Here is a 23,929-nt window from a genome sequence, read left to right as displayed (position 1 = left end):
ACCCCATGAACTGTAGCCCTCCAGGCTCCTCTGTCCATGGGATTTCCCAGGTAAGAATACAAGAGTGGGTTTCCATGCCCTCCTCCAGGGGATCTTGCTGACCCAGGGATCAAACCCACGTCTCCTGCATTGCGGGCAAATTCTTTATCATCTGAGCTACCAGGGAAGCCCTCCATGGAAAGGACTAACTGCGTATTTTCCCAGTTGCTGTCTTAAGGTCAAGCTTCTGATTACCCTGCATCTGTGAGCCTGTAAGGCAGGTAATTAGCAGTCCTCAGAAAGACTGAAGAAGTAGGCACTTTCTGTGCCTTGTCTCTACAGAATACTTCCAAATTCATTTTATCAGGCTAGCACGATACTGATACCAAAGTCAAACGATGATACCATGAGATAAGACCAACATCTTTAATGAACATGGATGCAAAAATTCTTAATAAACAGCAAACAAAATTCAAAAATACATGAAAAGGATTATATACAACAATCAAGTGGGATTTATCTATGGAATGCAAGGATAGTTCAACATATCCAAATCAATCAACATGACACATCACACCGGCAAAATGAAAAATGCAGAAAAAGCACCTGGCAAAGTTTAATAGCCATTCATGATTAAAACTCTCAACAAAACAGGTATAAAAGGAAATTTGCTGAACACAACAAAGGCCATTTATAAAAAGCCCACAGCTAATGTCATAAACAACATGGAAAACCTGAAAGTTTTTTCTCTAAGATTCAGAACAAGGCAAGGATGTCCATTCTCATTTCTTTTCAATACTAGAAATACTAACAAAAGCAATCAGACAAGAAAAAGGAATGAAAGGTATCCTAACCAGAAAGAAGTAAAATTATCTATGTTTGAAAATGACATAATCTTATACAGAAAACCCCAGACTCTACCAAAACACTGCTAGAAATAAAATGAGTTCAGTAAATTGCTGGATGCAAATCAACAAACAAAAATTACTGGCATTGTTGCAACATCACTCCATCCAAAAAGGAAATCAAAGGGAAAAAATCCCACATCAAAAAGAATACTTATGAATAAATTTAACCAAGAAGAAAAATGATGTGTGTGCTGAAAATCATATATATTGAAGAAAGAAGTTAAATAAGACATACCTAAATTGAAACACGACATACCTAAATCATTTCTTGTCTTAGAAGAATTAATATTGCTAAAATGTCAACACCACCCAAAGCAATATTAAGATCCAAGTCAATGCCTACAAAATTTGTAAACTATATACCTAATAAAGCACTGATATCCAAAATATACAAAGAACTCCCACAAATAAACAGTAAGGACAGCAAACAGCCTGATTTTTTAAAATGACAGAAGTCAAGTAGAGATTTTTCCAAAGAAGACATATTTATGAGGATGAATAATTCTAGAGAGCTAACATATAAATAGCTAACAGATATATATAAAGATACTTTAACATCACCAATTATCATGGAAATCAAAATCAAAATTGTAATGAGATATAACCTCATACCTGTTAGGACAGCTATTACCAAAGAAAAAAAAGATAAGTGTTAGCAATGATGTGAAGAAAAGGGGACCCTTTTACACCATTGATGGGTATATAAATTGGTATGGTCAATGTGGAAAACAGTACGGAGATTCTTCAAAAAATTAAAAATAGAACTATCATAAGATCCAGCAATTTTACTTTTGTACATACCCAAAGGAAATGAAATCAGTACCTCAAAGAGTTATCTGTACTCCCAAAATCATTGTACTATCATTCATTACAGATAAGAGATAGAAACAAATTTAGTATTTGTGGAAAGTTAAATAGATTAAAAAATCATATATTCACATACAAAAATGGAATATTTTTCATCTTTAAAAGGAAAAAGATATTGTCATGTGTAACAACATAGGTGAACCTGGAAAACATTATGCTAAGTGAAATAAGCCAGACACAGAAAGAGAAAAACTGCATGACCTCATTATATGTGGAATCTCAACATCAAAGACAGAAAGTAGAAAGGTGGTTGGTTACCAGGAGCCAGGAGGTGGAGGAAATGGGGTAATGTTGGTCAAATATACAGAGGTGCATAATTTAGGGTGAAAAAGTCTAGAGATCTAAAGTAGACCGTGATGACTACAGTTATTAATATGACATTTAATACTTGGAATTTGCTAAGAAATTCGATTTTAGGTGCTCATCACAAACAAACAAGGAATTATGTGAGAGAACAATGAGAGCGATATGTTAATTATCTTGATCATGGTCATCACTTCACTACGTGTGTGTGTGTGTGTGTGTGTATATAGATATAAACAATCACGGTGTATACCTTAAATCGGAGAAGGCAGTGGCACCCCACTCCAGTACTCTTGCCTGGAAAATCCCATGGATGGAGGAGCCTGGTAGGCTACAGTCGATGGGGTCGCTGAGAGTCAGACACGACTGAGCAACTTCACTTTTACTTTTCCCTTTCATGCACTGGAGAAGGAAATGACAACCCACTCCAGTGTTCTTGCCTGGAGAATCCCAGGGACGGCGGAGCCTGGTGGGCTGCCGTCTATGGGGTCGCACAGAGTCGGACACGACTGAAGTGACTTTAGCATACCTTAAATAATACAAATTTTATTTTAAAAATAAAACTAATAAATCTTATTTATATCCTTTGGGTAATATGTTCATGTGTTCAAACTTCAAGTCATACCTCTCTCTCTCTGTTTTGAGTTTCTTTGTTTACTCAAAAATAAGCAAGCTCTCCTGCCTGCTCAGAACATTGTAGTGAGCAATGACACACCTCTGTAGTTCCTCTCCTTAAACATGAGCACCGTGAAGGAAGGACTTGCTCATGCTCGTGTGTTATGAATTGAGGTGGATGTAGGGTGGTTACTGTGGCCGTAACTAATAGAATACACTATGTGATATTACCCAATAGATATCATTGAAATAGTCGATGAAAAATCACCTCCTGAAAGCACTGCCACTAATGCCTGAGATCTATTACTTTTATGTTTAGCATTTTCTTTTTCATGAAATGGTTAAAGATAAAAGTAATTAGGAATTTTAAAATACAAAGTATCTAATCTTAGTATGAACTAGTGTATCAGCTTATGTGCACACGTGCTCAGTCGCTTCAGCTGTGTCCAACTCTTTGTGACCCCATGGAATGTATCCCACCAGGCTTTTCAGTCCACGGAATTCTCCAGGCAAGAATACTGGAGTGGATAGCCATTCCCTTTTCCAGGGCATCTTTCCAACCCAAGGTTTGAACTTGGATCTCCCACATTGCAGGTGGATTCTTTACCATCAGAGCCACCAGAGAAGCCCATTAAACAATTTTAATTGCATTTAGTTTCTATTGCTACTATGTGGAACAATACTCCAAAATACTTGATTTTCCTTTGTTAAGGAAGGAAGTATCCAGGGCTTGACACGTGGGTACTTTTTCCTTTTCCACATTTATTGTCACATTTTATTAACCTGCCCTGATCAGTGTATTACACATTTAAAACTATCTAGCAACACTTTCTACTTGTATTCACTGATAGTTTCATAAATTATCTTGCTCCTTTCCCACTCATTAGAAAGAAGTATTAATTTGAAAAGCTTAGCAGGTATATATACTACAGAAGAACTCCTCAGTGTAATACCTTCCAGAATTATATTTCAGAATAACTATCTCTTCCATTAGTCTTGCCAATTCAAAGACTGTGTGGATGGATAAATCTCAAAAATCCAATCTCCAACTGTGTGAAGGCTTCTAGGTGAGCCTGTGACTCATATATTCTCCACATTACCCATTCACTGTCGAGATGATACCTTCAGCTAAGGGATGAAAAGCCAACACCTTTTTTTCTCTCCTGCAAGTGTTTCAATATCATCTTTTGTAAGAATCAAAATAGAAGTCCTAAATGCGGAAGCAGAGCACATGAAGGTGGGGCCCACAACCTAAAGATATGTTTTGTTTCATGCCGGTCAGAATAAACAAGAATCATACCTTTTTGCAGTTGTGTTGTCAATAGAAATGGCACCTCAATTTAAAGAAAGAGTCATCTGACCTGTAGGTGAATACTTGGTTGTTGTATACACTAACTGCTTCTATCATGAGCAGAAATATTTGCATCAACCTGTTGTTTGGAAACAAAAGATCCCAAGGTCACTTGGATGAAGTTTCAAATATGTTTTAATACCCTGAGAGGGAAACTAGTTTTTCTTCTTCATGGTTTTATTATCTATTTCACATTTGGATTTTTTGTTGTTGTTGTTGCCTAACTTTTCATGTAAACTGAGTCCAACTATTGAGACACTGTCCAATATGTGAAAACCTGAAATTCACCTTTGATGATATATGTTACCATGATTTCATTTGAAAATGCTCACTTTCTTTGTATCTCTTGTTCCCTATAGGTAAGACTAGGGAATGCTTTTGTAGTATAATTCCCTAAGCCTGGCAGCTTTCCACAGTATGATCCCTACAGCTCATTCTGTAGAGTCAGGAGACCTCATTTCTAGTGCCACTTCATAGTCTCGCTGTTTATGAACATAAGCAATCCATTTAATCATTTCACATTTCAAATTCCTATCACTGAAAGGAAAATCCAAATACTATGAGAAAAAGACACTTCAAAGCTATGTCCAGAGATGTAATATACTCCTCCTATTTGTTCAAGAACATCGATATCTAATAATCATTTAGATTTGGGCTTGTTTAGTAAGTGTTTTCCTGAAAAAAAGATGCAGAAAGCATCCATAGGAATTCCAATCTTTAATTATTAATCATCTCCACTATTCCCCTCTATTTCATATTTTCTCCTTCTCTCTGCCAGTACTAAAATTTGGAATTGAGAAACTTGTACAACAAAAATATAATTAAGCCTCCAACATCTGGAAACCAGTATTATTTTACCATCTTTGCTATTTTATACAGGGTGAGAAGATTCCAACATTCATGGTTTATATTTTCAATCCAAAGTCTTTGACAAGTCACATCAGTTCTATTTCTACCTCTCTTAAAAAACCTCTGCTTACAACCACCTTCTCTTAGTACCTCTATTAACAAACATTCATTAGTACCAGAAAAAATGATCATGTGTTCTTCAGTCCAGGTTTATGTTGCTTTCTGAAGAGTGCTCTTCCTCAAAAAAGCGATGGACCATAGGAATTAAATTTCTTGGTTTCTGGGCTAAGATCACCTGGGACTAGTTTAGTTTGCAAGGGAAATTGATGAGAAGAAGCTCACAGGTGCTTCAGAATTGGCTCAGACACAAACCTAATGAGATGTGACAGTGGCTGAATTAGAAATGTAGGTAGAGTGCCTTTGGGATCTGTAAGAATTAGAGTGTTAATTGTTGCCTCCACTCCCAAGCCTCAAGGCAGGGCCTTGATGCCACACTTCTCTCTGCAGAAGATGGTACTCCATCCTCCTTAGACTACAACTAACTACGGAAGCCTTAGGTCATTCTAAGAAGCTGGAGATGGCAGCTTTTTGAAGATAGGATAATCTTGTACAGCCCAAACACGATATTTAGTTCTCAATACACCTTTCCTCATGAACAATGACTAGACCTGCATCCAAACTTGGACAAAATAAAAAAAGCTATTCCCTTTGGCTCCACGATGCCTTCATCTCTCCTTCTGAAAATAGAGTTGTGCTTCGCTCCCCTGAGATATGTGCCAAGAATCTAATGGAATCCTGTGAGCAATGCAAGAACAGAGGGACAGCCAAGTACATATTTTACATCGATTTTTAACTTTTAAAAAGAGTAATACCATGCAGAAAGATTTAAGACTCAAAATAAGGTCCCAGAAAGGGAGTGAAGAAAACCTTATGATTTATAGGGGGGAAGGAGGGAAAGAAAAAAGATCAGTTGAAATCCTCCACACAGAAGTATGAACTTCTATAGCTCTTCAAACCTTTAATTTTTATGAAGAGATTCAATGTAATGTTGACAATATAATCACATTAACATTCTCTAATATATTCTATATGCATTGCACATCTTTTAAGTGAATTATTTATTCATTTATCTCCCAAATAAAATTCTTAGCATCATTAACACATCTACTCATCTACCTAACTGTCTCTAACCATCTCAATACTCACTCACTTGGTCATATGCTCATCCAACCATCTATGCAACCCATCAGTCATCCACGTTATAACCTTTCTAGATCCCTTGTTGTTGTTTTTGTTGTTTAGTTGCTAAGTCATGTCTGACTCTTTTGCGACCCCAAAGACTGTAGTCTGTCCAACTCCCCTATCCTTCACTATCTCCCGGAGTTTGCTCAAATTCATGTCTGTTCAAATTCATTCATGTGAGTCAGTAATGCTACCTAACCATCTTATCTTCTGTTGCCCCCTTCTCCTCCTGTTTTCAGTCTTTCCCAGCATCAGGGTCTTTTCCAATGAGTTGGCTCTTTGCATCAGGTGGCCAAAGCATTGGATCAGCTTCAGCATCAGTCCTTCCAATGAACATTCAGGACTGATTCTCTTTAGGATTGGCTGACTTTATCTCCTTGAAGTCCAAGGGACTTTCTTTTGTCTTTTCCAGCACCACAATTTGAAAGTATCTATTCTTCAGTGCTCAGCCTTCTTTATAGTCCAACTCTCATATCCCTATATGACTACTGGAAAAATAGCTTTGACTATATGTACCTTTGTCAGCAAAGTTATGGCTCTGCTTTTTAATACACTGTCTAGGTTTGTCATCCCTTTCCTTCCAAGGAGCAACTGTCTTTTCATTTCATGGCTTCAATCACCATCTGCAGTGATTTTGGAGCCAAAGAAAAGAAAATCTGTCACTGCTTCCACTTTTTCCCCATCTGTTTGCCATGAAGTGATGTAACAGGATGCCATGATCTTAGTTTTTCTAATGTTGAGTTTCAGTCCAGCTTTTTCACTTTCCTCTTTCACCCTCATCAAGAGGCTCTTTAGTTTGTCTTCATTTTCTGCCATTAGAGTAGTATATGCATATCTGAGCTTATTGATATTTCTCCCAGCAATCTTGATTCCAGCTTGTGATTCATCCAGCCAGGCATTTCACATGATGTACTCTGCATATAAATTTAAATAAGAGGGTGACAATATGCAGCCTTGCACTCCCTTCCCAATTTTAAAACAGTCAGTTGTTACATGGCCGGTTTTAACTGTTGCTTCTTGACCTGCATACAGGTTTCTCAGGAGGCAGGTAAGGTGGTCTGGTATTCACATCTCTTTAGAATTTTCCACAGTTTGTTATGATCCACACAGTCAAAGGCTTTCATGAAGTCAATGAAGCAGACGTTTTTCTGGAATTCCTTGGCTTTGTTTAAGATCCAGCAAATGTTGGCAGTTTGATCTCTGGTTCCTCTGCCTTTTCTAAATCCAGCTTGTACATGTGCAAGATCTCTGCCTATCTTAACTTCAGAGTCCCCTAATGTCCCAGTAGTATCACTGGAGCAAGCCCCCTAGCTGGTCTCCTTGTCTCTAATCCTCTCTTCCTCTGACTCATTTGCCACAGTGATAATTCAAAAATATAAATTTTATCAACCCAGGCTCCTACTTCAAAATCTTTACTAGCTTCCTGTTGCTGTCAGGATAAAGTTCAAAATAGTTTAGTATTTCACAGCCTCCAAGACCTGACTCCTCCCTGCTTCACCCTCACTACTTTCTCAGTCTGCTCCGCACTGCAAGCCAGGCTCCAGGATAGTTTTGAACACTCATGATCTCTTCCAGCTCAGCACTTTTTACAAGTTGCCCCTTTGTTCAGGTTGATCATCATTTAGATAACTTGTTCTCACTTTGGTCTCCATCCAGACGTTTTCTGATCCTGTCACATAGAAGATGTCTATAATCACCCCTGAAGCCTTAGTCTTTCCGTGACACTCAGTGCATTTTATCTGTTTCATTATCTGTCATCCCAACTCTGTGGCCATATCCCTGTCAGGATTGTTCTGTATTAACCGTTGTCTCTCAAGAACCATTCATGCTACTGACATACAGTAGACTCTCCACTGGTATTTCTGAATTAACAACAAGCCTGGTAGCAATGACAACTTTCAGGAATGCCTGATTGTATTCCAAAATTTGCGTTTCCCTGGTGGCTCAGACGGTAAAGAATATGCCTGCAATGCAGGAAAGCTGGGTTCAACCCCTGGGTCGGGAAGATCTCCTGGAGAAGGGATTAGCTACCCAATCCAGTGTTCTTGCCTGGAGAATTCCATGGACATAGGAGTCTGGTGGGCTATATAGTCCATGGGGTTGTAAAGAGTCAGATGAAATTAAAAGACACTTGCTCTTTGGAAGTAAAGCTATGACAAACCTAGACAGCATATTAAAAAGCAGAGACATCACTTTGCTGACAAAGGTTCATATAGTCAAATCTATGGCTTTTCCAGTAATCAGGTATGGATGTGACAGTTGAACCATAAAGAAGGCCGGAACCGAAGATTTGATGCTTCCCCACTGTGGTGCTAGAGAAGACTTTTGAAAGTCCTTTGGACAGCAAGGAGATCAAACTAGTCAATCCTAAAGGAAATTAACCCTGACTATTCATTGCAAGGACTGATGCTGAAGCTGAAGCTCCAATACTTTGACTACCTGATACCAAGAGCCAAATCATTGGAAAGGATCCTGATACTGGGAAAGACTGAGGGCAGGAGGAGAAGGGGACGACAGAGGATGAGATGGTTGGATGGCATCCCTGACTCAATGGACATGAGTTTGAGCAAACTCAGGGAGATAGTAAAGGACAAGGAAGCCTGGCGTGCTGCAGAACATGGAGTCACAGAGAGTTGGACATGACTTAGTGACTGAACAACATTGCAAATTTTAGCACTGATAGTTTTAGGTAAATTTAATACATCAAATGGATTTTGGATTATGTGAAACTTCAGTTTGTTTAAATACAAAGACTGTGGGACAAAGTGTTTATAAATGGGAAAACTGCCCATCAACTGACATAAAGAAAAGACAATGGAAGAAAGGACTTTGAGATGTCTTCAAGGGGGTGAGGCCATGAGTGCCCTCATAATCTTTCTTCCTATTTCCTTTTCATTATTCCATGTACAATTACTTCTTCTGCCTCTTTTTCCTTATTTAGGCTGTCTCTCAGAGGTGAGGTCTATTCCAGACTATTCTAAGCTCTGTGAATTTACAAAGAACAACTAGGGCCCTGCAGTGAGTGAAGAGGAGGGATGGGAGAAGGGGTTTATAAGGAGCCTGGAGGCTGACATGGGCACAGCTGACTCAACTATCTTGATTTCCAAAATACATATTAACATTATCTTATCTTTCACTGCCTTTGCCTCAGGAATCTGTCCTTCCTTAGATTAACTACATCTTTTGTTTTATGTATATGATTTCATATTTTATGTACTTATTTGTTTCTAAAATCTCAAAAAAAAACTATAGATTTTTCCAAAGTTGGATTGGTTAAACTTTTAAATGGTACCCCTTATATATGCAGTAAAATTTCTCTCAAACTGTTTGCATAGTATCAAAAAAGAGCTTGAAACGTAGCTTTCCTTGAACAGTAATAGCTTGGTGTAGAAACACCTTCATTTATATCAGTGTAAAACAAGACCTTTAGTTGATCCTTCCACTGAGTACCTCCAGCAGTCAAAGGCTTTATGTCCATATGTCATAAGTCCAGCATGAAACATTTTAACCAGTCTTGAAAGCAACACTCTCCTAGGAACAATGACTCACACAATTATTGGCACATAGATTATTGTAAGTAAGTCTAAAATGTGAAAACGGTTTTGTTCCCAATGGAAACAAAATAACCTTGTACAGTGTAAGAACCACTGGCCCAAAGTAAGATTTATGAATAGACTCATGATTACAAACAATATGACCAATCAAGATACCAAATGACATTTTTAAAAATATTATCAGTTCACATGAATGGAGACCAAGTAGTAGAAGTTCTGTTACCGTAGTGCTTAATTTCTCTGAACAACCTGCTGTGACATAAAATGTTCCTGCATTAAATACCTTAACCTAACTCCTCAGCCGCCTACCCAGCATAACCAGTACACATTTTGTCATCACATTCCTGGTTGCCAGGGTAATGCAGTTAATGCTTCATAACAGAGTTAAGTGTGAGAATTCACAGGCAAAGCTCTCTTCTCCAAGTGATTCTCATTATTCATCAAGCTGCTAGTTTCGATGTTAATCCAGATAATTGCCCTAGTAGTTTCTGCCAGGCCCCCTTCACCTCCTTATTCCTTAGACTGTAAATCATGGGGTTCAGCATGGGTGTCAAAATGGCATAGAAGACAGAGATCAGCTTCTCCTGAAGGACAGAAGGACTGGAACTGGGCTGGGTGTAAGTGAAAATGGCCATACCATAGCACAGGACAACCACTGTGAGGTGAGAGGTGCAGGTGTGGAAGGCCTTCTTTCTCCCCTCTCTGGACTGGATCTTTAGGATGGTGGAGACGATCCTGATGTAGGACAGGAGAACCAGGCAGAAAGGTGTCATCAGCAACACAATACTAGAAACCATGATGGCCACCTCGTTGGAGAAGGTGTCCACACAGGCCAGCCTGACCACAGCTAAGAGTTCACAGGATATGTGATCAATATACTTGTTCGTGCACATGGGCAACTGAAAGGTGATGGTCGTCTGCACGAGAGAGTTGACAGAGCCACTGACCCAGGATGTGATGGCCAGCCTGGCACAGAGCCCTCCGTGCATGATGACCGAGTATCTCAGGGGGTCGCACACAGCCACATAGCGGTCATAGGCCATCACCGCCAGGAGAACAAACTCAATCCCACCCAGGCCCAGGGAGAAGAATAACTGGGCTGCACAGCTCACGTAGGGGATCCCTTTATGTTCCGCAAGAAAATGCACCAGCATCTGAGGAACGATGCTTGTGGCATAGGAGACATCAACAAGGGAGAGGTTGGTGAGAAAGAAATACATGGGAGTGTGGAGTCGGCTGTCCAGTCTGATCAGAAGAACAATGAGGACGTTCCCCAGCAGGGTCAGCAGGTAAATGATTGAGAACAGGATGAAGAAAGAGACCTGAGTGTCCCAGTCACTGGACAGGCCGAGGAGAATGAATTCTCTCACCCAAGTCTGGTTATCTGCTCCCATGAAAAAAATGTAAGGATTAGTCTGCAGAGAGAGTCAGAAATAACAGAGTCTATTGAATTACAGAACCCTAAAAATCACTTTTATCAATACATACTGTATGAATTTGGGCACTCCTAGTCAGATGTTTCAGATCGCCCATGGGCCAAGATGACAGGCTTCCTCCTGATGTACATGGTACCCATTCTGCACCAGAGAACAGGCCAGTGCCTTCATAAGGACTTAATGTGGTCCCTGGGAGAGTCAGTTAAAGCCTGAAGATAATACAGTATGATTTTAGGAGCTCCACATCTTTGCCAACTTACCTCAGATTCTAGGACATGGGAAGGACAGTAGGTGACAATAACAAGCAAATTTTTAAACAGTGAAGAAAGGCTGGTGGGAAAGTTACAAAACTTACCTGAAATATGTCAACTAGGCCCATCATGATACAATAATAGGTTTATACATTTCTATTATAAAAGGAAATGTTGAAAAGAAGCAAGGTGCTTGTGAAAATATCTGAAATCAGAGAATCTAGGTTTGAAACCTGATTTTATTTACCAGCTCTGTGATTTTTGGTTCAGTGGCAAGTTTTGTATATGAGACTCACCAGTACATTTAAGTTCAAATGTAGGTAACTTACAGAGAAAGTACTTTGTAAATGGCTTCTTGTAGTAGTACTACAGCAGTGTTAGTGTTAGTTGTAGCATGATCTCTGCCTTGGGATAAATAATGTAGCAAGTATGATTTTTCTCATGAACCCACCGCCCCTTCCCCCACAACAATTCAGACACAAATAATACTAGAGGCAATTTTTCATAGCACTGAGGGCTTAGGAATAGTTTGTCCCTTTGAGAACCTGGGGACCGTTTGTCTTCCTGACAGGCTTGTCTGTTTAGCCTCAGTGAGATACAGTGGGATAGATGATTGTAATTGTATCTTGTTCTTTTCATTTTTCTCCTTTCAACTTGCAGCTGTTAAAGATCTATCTACCCTTTTATATCAGCTCAAAATTAAGGAAATGAGAATATGGATGATTGACTTTTTATTTACAAGAGAGAAAGGGAAGCAAATGCCTAACAATCTTTCTTCATTGTCGAAGGCAGAGAAGGAGGTATGAATTCGTGTAAATGTACAGAAGAATGAAGTTGACTTTTTGCTTTCTTTCATCCAGAAAGTGCTTTTTTCAGTAGAATTATATGCTATAATATCAATTTTAAATATTAATAAGAATGCATTTACATTTTTAAGAATATTTTTTATAGGATTGATTAATTTGTATTATATCTCCATGCCTGCCCAATTCACTAACTTTCCTTTTCTTTCAGTGCACAAAATAAAGCAGGAGATAAGGCATTAAGAGGGTTTGAGGGCAGAAACAGAGCTGCTTGTGTCATCGGCAAACCCTTAGGGGTTGGGGTAGGGTCTCTGAGTAGAAAACTGAATACTGTCTACGCTTCAACTCTCTTACCTGTGTGAAAATTAATAAAGGAAAACCCTAACTAAGGAAGGTCAGATAGGAAGTCTCAAGCAGATCAGCAACATAAATTAGAGGATGAATCATCAATTACTAGGCCCCAGAGAAGAATTATCAATAGGAAAGAATCATCAATTGCAAACCTCAACAGGAAAAGATATACAATATACACATCACATCTCCTATTAGAAACCACCTACCCCAACAACTCAGCCAGTGAGACACCGCCATCACCCTGAGTTCTCAATTCTCTCCAAAAGACTTTGGTTCAAAACAACCCCTCCCAACACCCTCCTTTTTCTCTGTAAGCTTCTTCTCCTTTGTTTGTGGTATGTGACAATGGCTTTTGCTACAGTTTGCATGCCCTGAATTCCAATTCCTCTTGCTACTCCCAAGTAAACCCATTTTGCTGGTAAAATAACTGCTTTATTTTGAGACTGAAAAGCTGTTAAAGGACAAAACAAAGCAAGTAGGTCTAGAAATGGCCATATGTTTCACGATTCAGATACATACATTTTCCGTAATGTCCATACACCTGATGTCCTCTACTGCTCTGTCAAGACACTTCCTGCACCACCCCTCGCTTTGCTTCTCTTCAACATGGTCAGGCTGAAAAGAAACATCTACTCGCCTCAAAAAAGGCTGTCAAATATAATTCTGAAACTGCAAGAAAATATTTAACTTAAAAAAAATTGTTAACCGTTGTTGACTATATAGCAGATCTTCAGCAGAAAGTAGACATTTGTTTTTCTACTAATTTGGCAAATATCTATAAAGTCTCATCTTGGATAGATGCTGGTGTTTCAAGATGAATATTACACTTATCTGTGTTCAAGACCTAAGCCATTTGTACAGGAAATGACACAAAACAGGTCAGCCTCACATCATTTTTCCCACTGGTGTGTGCACAAGCCGCCTGGAGAACATGCCAGCCAGTGACTCCCTGTGTTACTCTAACTCATCCAGCACATTTCTCTTCTAAAGCTTGTGTCTCCTTATAAACACAAATGAGGGACGGGGTCACCTCTCAGTGCAGGTGTGAGCTTCAGAGTCTAATAGTTTCTGCTTTGAGTTCATTCTCTTCCACTTCCTGAAGCAAGCCACTTGCCCTCTCTGAGTCTCATAATTCTCATCTATGCAATGTGGGTAATATTGGCCTACTGAAAGGATCACTGATGAAATTAAGGAGCTGAAGATCCAGCATTGCTATACTAATGACCAAATAGGACAAATACCCACTATTTGTTTCTCATAATTGATATAAGCTTTGATTCCAGGCTTTCTCTCTCACATGATCTTACTCCGTCATTCAGCCTCTCTTTTGGTCATTCTGGGTTTTTTCTTACTCCTGGTAAACTCCTTTTCCTTCATTATAAAAAAATAAACAAATCTCTCAACATGGAGAGAGGAATCTTTGCTATTTTCCATTTTAATTATTTCTTCTTTCACATCCAGCTTTCCCACCCAGAGTTCTCAAATGATTGGTGTCCACTTGCCGGGTTCATTTCCTCAAAACATTCATCCTTTAAGCCATGGAAATGGAGTTTTCACCTTCATTAATTCATGAAAACTGTATTCTTAAAGATCACTCATGGCCTTCTAGGCATCAAACCCAGAGACTTTCATTTCTTTCTCATTGCTGACTTTGAAGAATGTTAACTAATTCCTCTTTCTGACTTTTAACTCTGTCATTCACTTCATATCTGATTTTCCTCCAATCTGTTATTTCTCAACTGCATTCTTGGGTAAATTTCCTAAATTCTCCTACCCAAGTACTGTGAGAACTTTTCAAGTTTCTTGCTTACAATTTATCCTCTTCTTTCTAGTTTTTCTTTCTGGAAGAGTTTGTGATTTCTAGGGCTTCCCTGGTGAATCAGACATTAAAGAATTTGCCTACAATGCAGGAGGCCCGGTCCAATCCCTGTGTTAACTAGATCTTTTGGAAGAGGGCATGCAACCCACTCCAGTCTTCTTGCCTAGAGAATCCCATGGAGAGAGGAGCCTAGTGAGCTGCAGTCCATGGGGTTGCAAAGAGTCAGCTGAGTGACTAACAGTTTCACTTTCACATGTAGCTCACCCTCAATTCTACATTTATCTCCTACCGTGTGTGCTCAGTCACTTCAGTTGTGTCCAACTCTTTCTCATGGACTACCATGTCTACCTCATGGACTGTAGCCCACCCTCTGTCCATGAGATTTCCCAGGCAAGAATACTGGAGTAGGTTGCATGCCCTCCTCCAGAAGATCTTCCTGATCCAGGGATTGAACCTAGGTCTCTTGCATTGCAGGTGGATTCTTTACCACTGAGCCACTGGGAAGCCCCTTTATCTCCTAGACTTCCCTCCAAAGCTCCAGATGCTTTTCCCAACAGCTTAACAAATGTTTCACAAATATCTCACCAATGTCTCAATTCATCTCCCCACATGCTGTATTCATGTCCTTCCTGACTTCACGTCTGACAGTGGAACTAAAGTGCACCCACTCTTCCAACATATCATGATTGATTTTTTTTCCTCCTCCTCACTACTCCATAGAATAAATCATCATTTATTTAATCCTCAAATAAATAAATCTTTGTTTTAATTACACATCTTCCAGCCTTCACTTAGTGTTCATTCACATTTATGTTTGCCCTCATCAATCTCACTTTATGAAGTGTAACAGCTTCTTTGTAAATTTCCCTGATGTAAGCTCTACCCACTCTACACACCCTACACACTGCCTCCACATCAATGATGCAAAATACAAATTTATTCACATCACTTTCATGGACAAACAGATCTATGATGCCTAAATGTGCACAGAATTAAGTTCATCCTGAGTAGAATTCCCAATCGCCAATCTTATCCTGTCTTATTTCAAAATTTCATTATCTTTTGATTATCATAGTTTATTAAAATAGCTGAAATATCTTTCATTGATACTTTACCTGATTATTTTTAACCCAAGACTACTATTCATTTTTAAATACCATGTCTTATTTCAAATTTATTAATATCCAAATGCACCTTTTAACTACACTCAATGTAGCCCCTTCTGGGACTCATTGTAGATAAAGAAAATAGAAATAGCATCAGCATTTGGAAAGCCAAATTAAGGAAGAAATGTGTTCATTGGATGCTTCTAACACTCCCTGAAGTTAATACTGTCTCCATATTACTTTGTGGTCAGCACCAATGGATTAGAGATGAGTGTCAATCCTGACCAATGGTGGAGAATGAACTAGTGCCTGAGAATGTCCTTCATCCCTCACCACTCCTATCAGGAAGCCAAAGCATGGTCTTCTTAGCCCAAACTAATTTGTGGAATATGTAGCTCTCTAACCCCTTTTTTCATTGAGATCGAACAACTAAGAGAACAATCTGGGAATATTTTCCATTTGTCTGTGTAAACAGAACAACAAAAACCCCATAGTGCAGGGTTGGGCACACAACTGATAGTCAAAGCCAGAGTTAAACAATGACCACAGTTAACAGCCTGATCTATCTGGCTCTTCCTCCTGTAAAAGTCATTTTCTTCTCAGTATTGTTTTAATTTTGGCTAATTCACATCTATTCCAGGTTCATAATGCCCCTTTAATAAAAAACAAAATTCTATTTTATATCCTTTCTGTCATATCATGCTCACACTCAACAAATCTCAAATCATATCTCTCCTTGTGTTTTGAGCTTTGCCACACTTATTAGGGTGAAAAGATTTCAGCATTCATAGTTCATATCTCTGATTCTCTAATCAGATCAGTTCTATTTCTGACCCTGTGGAAGCCTCTGTCTACACGTGACCCACTGCAGATATGTTAGAACTCTAACTCATTGATTAGTGCCAGATAAAACAGGCACGTCTCCTTCCATCTAGGTTTATGTTGCTCTCTGAAGAGTACTTTCACCCAACAAGGTGATGGACCAGAGATCGGAGGGGTCAACACTCCTTGGCTCTTGTGCTAAGATCACCTGGGACAAGTTTAGTCTATGGCAAAACTGCTGGCAGGTTCACAGATGCACCAGAATTGGCTCAGACACAAACCTAATGAGGTATAGCAGTGGCTAAATTAGCAATGTGGGCAGACAGATTCCCCTCAGGAGCCTTATGCTTTAGAGTGTTAATTGCTGCCTCCACTCCAAATCCTCAAGGGCAGGGCCTTGGGACTACCCTTCTCACTGTGCAATCCAGTCCTCCTCAGATTGCAATCCACTGAAGCCTTAGGTCATCCAAAAAGGCACTGAAGCCATCAGAATATCTGATGATTTAGGACATTCTCCTACAGCCCAAACTGACTTTCTGCACTCAATCTCCTATCCTGGTGAGCAGTGATTAGGCCTGCGTCCACCTGGTGAAAACCCAGTTATCCTCTTCTACTCAATGATGACCTAACTTCTCCTTCTGGAGACAGAAGAGCTGTTTTCATTTCCCTGAGATATGTGCTGAGTTGGCTAAGCTGCTGTGAACACTGCATTTTGAATGGACCTGAGTACACTGCTCATGAGAACTGCAAGGTATAGAAAGACTTAAAACTCCAAATAAAATACACAACAATAGTTTCATGGTCTCCATGGGGGAAAAAAAAAGGAAAAAGAGTATCCAAGTTCTTAAAACAGAGTTTACTTTCTTAACCTTTTCAAATTTTTGATAATTTATGAAAAGACTCAATGTAATTCTGACGGAATGCAGTCACATTATCATTCTCTGATATATTCTTTAGACATCATGCATCTGTTAAGTGAACCATTTATCCATTTATTTATTAATCTACCAAGTCATATACCCAGTAATTCTTAACACCACCGTTAACATAGCCACTTGTTTACCCAGCTGTCTATAACCAGCTCAATATTCACTTCTCCGTTTGCTTAACTGCTAGTCCAACCATTTATGCATTCCCTCCCTCACATGTCAATTCATCTCTTTACCTAATACACATTAATTATTTGCCAGATCTTTTACTCACACACTGTATCATCCTTCTGCTCATCCACATTCCATCGTGTTCCCACGGCTTCTCTATTACAGCCCCCAGTGACTCTGACAAAGCTTATGTGATGTCCCAGGCAACAGAAAGGGAAAGTAGAGAGGCTTCTCAGTCCTCACCTGATTGTCTACACTCCAACAGAATCGACAGATCGGTTGCATATTTTTTCTCAGGAAAGTTTGAAAAATTCCTTTGCTGTGAGGGTTCTGGGCACAGTATCCAGAACTTCACATCACTTCTGTTTTTCTCCCCTCGTATGCAGACAGCAGAGGTGGACTCCCACATGCCAAGCTTCTAAAAAGGACTCAGCTCTCTCAGCTCATGGGGTCATAAAGTCATACACGACTGAGTACAACAACAAAACTGTGATGTAAGGAGCCTCTCCGGTGTTTCTGATAGAAAGAAACACTTTTCAGGTGTTTCTTGGAGAATAAAATTTAAGTACTGGGCCAGTTCACTCTGTAGACCACTGTCACATTAATCTTTCACTCCAGTACTTTATTCTACAACTACCCACCTCACAATATTTGATCTAAAGTTTCCAATGAATTTAATCTCTGATCTCAAACATCTGAGAGAAAAAAAATTTTAAGTCAAACACAATCTAAGAGTTTTCCTGCTTCTCTCCCATGCGAGTCCCCATGCTTCTTAAATTCTTGCTATTCCCCAAATGGGAAATGCTCTCTCTTCTAAGTAGAAAGTTTATTTCATAGGCACCTACCTAGAAGTTGAAATAGTTCCTTCAAGAAGCATTTATGACAGACACAGTAATATATTATCAATGTTTAGACTTGGGTTTGTAAAAAGGGCATGAACATAAATTATTTGCTCCAAATAATTTGGTTAAGGTGCTTTGAGAAAACTAGCTGGTCTGATTTAAAATTCCTTAGCTTGAAAATCATCATTTACCATTGTTATATATTCCTTATCTGTAAATTATCATCCACCTCTCCCACTTTTTACTTTATCTGTTAAAAATCCTGTTAAAAATTGAAAACATTGATACTGTGTTGCAGGATGTTCATAATAGGAAGGCTGTGTCTGTTGCAGGGAGGAGGGGCAGATACAATAATATATGAGAACTGTCAGTACTTTCTACTCAACTTTGCTATGCATTTAAAAATGCTCTAAAAAAAGAGTCTACCTAGATAAAGTAAAGTAATTGAGCTTGTGCTAGCTTCCACTTAGGTTGTAGACAGCTTGACTGTTTACTAATACAAGAAAAGTTTCGATAATCTACAAAATCATAACTATCTTTGAAATCATCAGTAAACTGAGATTGCAGGGCACATAAATAGCATGAAATCTTAGGAAAGATAGGTCCCTCCAGAAAGAGATAGGATGTGAGCTCTTACTTACCTTGATGAGAGCTTGGAAGGAAAATAGGGCAACTGCCCCCTCCCCCACAACTAGCCAGTGAGAACTGCTTTAACAAACTGCTCAAGTTCATGTGGGGTCCTGTGAGTATAGAATGGCTGAGAGCAATGGCAAAAAGAGAAGTTTCCGTGAATTCTCAGTATTTTCTCCATAGGCTTAGAACTGTCCTCACAAGAATATTTGGGGAAAAGTGGAAACCAGAGAAAACTTTCTTCCTAAGGCAGGTCGAGGAGAAGGCAGCTGCAGCTTCTGCAGTGAGCAGAAAGAACTCTCCAACCACCAAATCATCTCCACTAGGGAACAAAGGCCTGAAGCCACCGGGGGAAGGACAACAATCCCTGTTTTCCTCAGAGACAGCTGAAGATTCATTAAAGAGGAAAACAGAAAAATAAATAAATAAATTCCCATGCGGGGGTCCTTGGGACAGGAAGCTGCTCTGTGTTCAGATCATGAGCCATCTACCTTCTTATTCTGTAGAAGCGGCAAGACCACTGATATCTTCCAATGAACGATGTTGGATTTCGTGATCTCCAGAAAGAAGATTTAGCTTCAGGACCAGGGGCCAGGCTTGATCACTCAAGAGCTTTTGTATAGCAGAGTTTTATTAAAGTAAGAAAAGGGACAGAGAAAGTTTCTGACATAGACATCAGAAGTGGGAGGAGAGTGCCCCCCTCGCTAGTGTTAGCAAGGGAGTTATATACATTTTTAATTAGTTATTACAATTAATCAAAATAATGTCTCAAGGTTGTAAAAATTTTACCAGACCCACTCCCACAATTTACATTTTAGGATAACAGGATTAGAACTTAACAATAGAAAGATCCTACCAGACTCACTCCCATAATATCTCTCTTGAATCTTGAAGTTTCTCTGCCTTGTCCAACTCTTTGCAATCCCATGGACTGTAGCCTACGAGGCTCCTCCATCCATGTAATTTACTAGGCAAGAGTACTGGAGTGGGTTGCCATTTTCTTCTCCAGGGATCGAACCCAGGTTTCCCACATTGCAGGCAGATGCTTTACTGTCTGAGCCACCAGGGAAGCCCTCTCATAATTTACATTCTAAAATACCAGCATTAGTCAGAAGGTTCTTGTTAAGGAGAAACAAGTCCTCAAGCAAGATACATTGTTATATTGACTAAGACAAAGCAATGTAGAAGAGATCGTTCGCCCTTTTCTCCTTAAGAGCCCTAGACCCTTTCTCCTTCTCAAGGGCTCCAGATCCCTTTCTCCTCCTCGGGAACCCTGGACTTCTTATCAACCTACCTAGGAATTGACTCTCTCACCACTAAGAAAGCCCCAACCCTGAGACACGGGGACAAAGGATGTGCCTAAGTCTGAGACTGACCCTGGAGAAGAGAAAGTTGTCCCTCCATCACCAGACTAGCAAGAACTGAGGAACAAGTAACAGCAGTTTACCATGGGTTAGACATGGGAAAGATATTCTGGACATGCAGTCTCACAGGGTAGCTTAAGACAAAGGGAGGAACAGGGACACTGCAAAAAACCCTCCAATGACTGACTGTCCCACAAGCTTAAATCCCAACATTCAAAAAACTAAGACCATGGCATTTGGTCCCATCACGTCACAGCAAATAGATGGAGAAACAATGGAAACAGTGACAGACTTTATCTTCTTGGGCTCCAAAATCACTGTGATGGTGACTGCAGCCATGAAATTAAAGATGCTTGCTCCTTGGAAGAAGAGCTATGACCAACCTAGACAGCATATTAAAAAGCAGAGATATTACTTTGCTGGCAAAGGTCCATCTAGTCAAAGCTATGGTTTTTCCAGTAGTCATGTATGGATGTGAGAATAGGATTATCAAGAAAGCTGAGTGCTGAAGAATTGATGCTTTTGAACTGTGGTGTTGGAGAAGACTCTTCAGAGTTCCTTGGACTGCAAGGAGATCCAACCAGTCCGTCCTAAAGGAAATCAGTTCCAAACATTCATTGGAAGAACCGATGCTGAAGCTGAAGCTGAAGCTGCAATATTTTGGCCACCTGATGTGAGGAACTGACTCATTGGGAAAGACTCTGAAGCTGGGAAAGATTGAAGGCAGGAGGAGAAGGGGACAATATAGGATGAGATGGCTGGATGGCATCACCAACTAGATAGACATGAGTTTGAGCAAGCTGTGGGAGTTAGTGATGGACAGGGAAGCCTGGCATGCTGCAGTCCATGGGGTCACAAAGAGTTGGACATGACTGAGTGACTGAACTGAACTGAATAATAGAAAAAATTGAATTTGTTGCTGTGCTGTGGATAACCCTAACAACACAAAACTCAAACTAAGCTCTACTCATGACTACATTGATTCCCACAGTCTTCACAAAACAAGACTACAGAATAAACAGTAGAGATGTGTCCATTTCAAAGTATAATACTATCTATCTCATTGTGCACACAAAATGTCTGGGTACCAATTAAAATTAAAGGTCAGAGAAAAAGGCAAGGAAAATTATACTGTACTGAACAAAGAAATTAAAAACCAGAATTAGATATACTTGGATTATAGGAACTACAACACAGGGGGTTAAAGTAACTCTCATAAAGAAGTAAAGGGTCTAGTGGAAAGGACGGATGTTTTCATAAATGCTTGAGTAATTTCAAGAGAATTGAAAACTATGTGGAGGAATTAAATGGAAATGCTAAACAGAAAGGACACAGTCACAGAAACAAAGATTTCTTATGAGTAGCCTCAATAGAGTCAAGAAACAATCAGGAAGAATAAAGATAAACCAAAAAAATCAGCAAAACTGAAGCACAAAGAGAAAAAAATATATAATGATAAAAAGAGTTAAGAGCCTCCCAAGGCTATGAGACAACAGAAAACACTCTAACATATGTGAAATTGGAAAATCCCAACAGAAAACAGAGACATAAGTACAAGAAATACCGAAGAGATAATGGCTGGGAAAAAAATGAATGAAATCAAAGCACAAATGCAAGAAATTCAGCCAAATAGGATAACTAAAAAAATTAAAAAGTAAATGTCATGTTTACATGACATTTTAATTGTATACAAGCCAAAAACAGAGTGAAATCACTGAAGGTAGCCAGAGATAAAAGATACCCCACATAGGGAAAAGATCTAAATTAAAGTGGAATTCTTCTCAGAAACTATGCAAGGCAGAAGATAAGTGAATGACATCTTCAGAGCCCAGGGAGGGGTACTGTGGAGGATGTCAACAAAGAATTCTACATGTAGAACAAATATATTTTGAATGAAGGAAAAAATATAGGTACTTTAAGACAAACAAAATGAGTGAGTACATTCCCAGCAATCCTAGGTCAAAAGGAATGTTGATGGAATTCTTCAGACTTTCTTGAAGAAATTATTCCCCTTATAAACCAGGAATGTAAAAAATGGGATTGTATATTGTGTGATATCAGAAAGTGTGGGAGCTACTGAAGATTACTAGGGTCATGTGGAAAAACTGTGTCCAATCTGAATAGATTCTGTGATAGGCTGAGTAAAATGACCGACCCCCTGAAGATGTCTTTGTCCTTATTCTCAGAATGTGTGAACATGCTGCCTTTTATGTTAAGACTTACACGTGTTTTAAATTAAGGATCTTAAAATGGAGACTATCCCAGATAGCCTTAGTGGTCCCATGTAGTAAGAAGGATCCTTATGAGAGCACAGTGATGGAGGCAGAGACAGAAGAAAAGATGTAAAAATGGAGGCAGAGGATCAGACTCAGAGAGAGGTTTTCTGGGCTGCTGACCTTGAAGCTGGGAAAAGGGGGTGGCGAGCAAAGAAGTGGAGGCTGGTGAAGGCAAGGGGGCGTGGGATGAAGAGTGGAGAAGACTCACAAGTATATCAATCAGGCACAGAAATGAGGACCAGCATCTTCAGAAATTCTCCTTCTTGAACTGTCATGCGTATATTTGACATGTGTATACTTGTATTTTTCACTAATTTTCTTCTTTCATCACACCCCCCTACCATTTTATATAGTGTGTTTTCATGGTGGTAAATTTTGTACTTTACTCCACAATTTACAGAACATTCATGCAGGATTATGACATGTTAGAGGAGGTGGTGGATCCACAGAAAACTCTAATCGAAGAAAATAGGAAATATGCCTCTGAAATATCTTTTATCATGTGATTTTACTTTTCTCCTTGTCCACTGCCACAACCTGAGAACAGATTCATTTTTATGTCTCAATAGGGTCACTAGAGCAGCCTCCTAGATGGTCTCCTGGACTCTCATCTTTTCTCCTTTGACTCTTTTGCAAAAATGATGATTCAGAAATGTAAATTTTATCAAGCCATGCCACTGTTTAAAAACCTCTACTAGAGGCCATTGCTCTCAGATAAAGTTGAAAGACAATTTGGCATAAATGCCCTCCATACTCTGACCCCTCATGACCTACCTGCTTCACCCTCAGCACAGCTTCAATCTTCTCTGAGCTGCAAGCGAGGGTTTGGGACATTTCTGAACTTCCATGCTCTCCCGGTTCCGAGACTCTCACAGGTGGTCTGCATCTTTGTAGGGATTGTTGTCCCCTGAGTAACTTTTCCTCACTTATCTGGTCTCCAATTGGACCTGTTCTGGTCCTTTCATACAGAAGACTCCTGAAATCACCCCCGGAGACTTGCTTTCTCTGCGACACTTACTACATTGTATTTTGTTTCATCATTTGTCATCTTTGCTCTAGGATCATGTTATTGCCAGAAATGCATCATGTTGATTATTGTGTCTCAAAAACAGTTCAAGGTCACACACACAGTATACACTCCATTAACATTTCTTAATTAACAGCAAGAGAACTTTAGCCCACTAATACTGACCCTAATAAGCCCATGTTTGGAGATGCTTGCCTATAACACAAACTATAAGTCTAAATTACTTGAGGTAAAATTCAGTATTAAATGGGCCTTCAACTGTGCTTGAATACTGAGATTTGTCCACAAGTGGAAGAACTGCATATCAGCTGACTTAAAGAAGAGACGAGGGAAGAAAGGACTTTGAGATGTCTTCAAGGGAGTGTGAAGATGAGCTGCTACCATATTCTTTCTCCCCTTCTGCTTCTTTATCTCTTATACAATTACTTCTT

General features: G+C 39.4%; 4 protein-coding genes across 8 annotated transcripts in view; all 4 read right to left on the bottom strand.

Moving 5' to 3' along the window:
* The window catches only part of LOC145523729 (olfactory receptor 2A14-like), a 350,514-nt gene that overhangs the window by 137,024 nt on the left and 189,561 nt on the right, over positions 1–23,929 (bottom strand). Inside the window, exon 4 of one of the 4 annotated variants that reach the window (XM_081534512.1) lies at positions 3,973–4,102. The exons of the other annotated variants lie outside the window; for them this stretch is intronic. The gene's annotated coding sequence lies outside the window, so the exon portion shown is untranslated. The remainder of the gene's footprint in view (positions 1–3,972; positions 4,103–23,929) is intronic. 4 annotated transcript variants of the gene reach the window in all.
* OR2A7 (olfactory receptor family 2 subfamily A member 7) overlaps positions 1–23,929 on the bottom strand; it is a 343,842-nt gene that overhangs the window by 287,558 nt on the left and 32,355 nt on the right. The gene's annotated exons all lie outside the window — the stretch shown is intronic.
* The window catches only part of LOC145523730 (olfactory receptor 2A12-like), a 231,101-nt gene that overhangs the window by 174,817 nt on the left and 32,355 nt on the right, over positions 1–23,929 (bottom strand). The window lies entirely within an intron of this gene.
* LOC145523724 (olfactory receptor-like protein OLF3) lies at positions 9,898–13,901 on the bottom strand. Its single transcript, XM_081534505.1, has one exon. The coding sequence runs from the start codon at positions 11,060–11,062 to the stop codon at positions 10,109–10,111; it is 954 nt and encodes a 317-aa protein (XP_081390631.1). The 5' UTR covers positions 11,063–13,901; the 3' UTR covers positions 9,898–10,108.

The sequence above is a fragment of the Giraffa tippelskirchi genome, chromosome 10 (genome assembly GCF_054371585.1).
Source record: "Giraffa tippelskirchi isolate mGirTip1 chromosome 10, T2T-mGirTip1v1.2.pri, whole genome shotgun sequence".
NCBI lineage: Eukaryota > Metazoa > Chordata > Mammalia > Artiodactyla > Giraffidae > Giraffa > Giraffa tippelskirchi.
The sequence above is the reverse complement of the archived record's forward strand: the minus strand, read 5'-3'. Positions and strand labels throughout refer to the sequence as shown.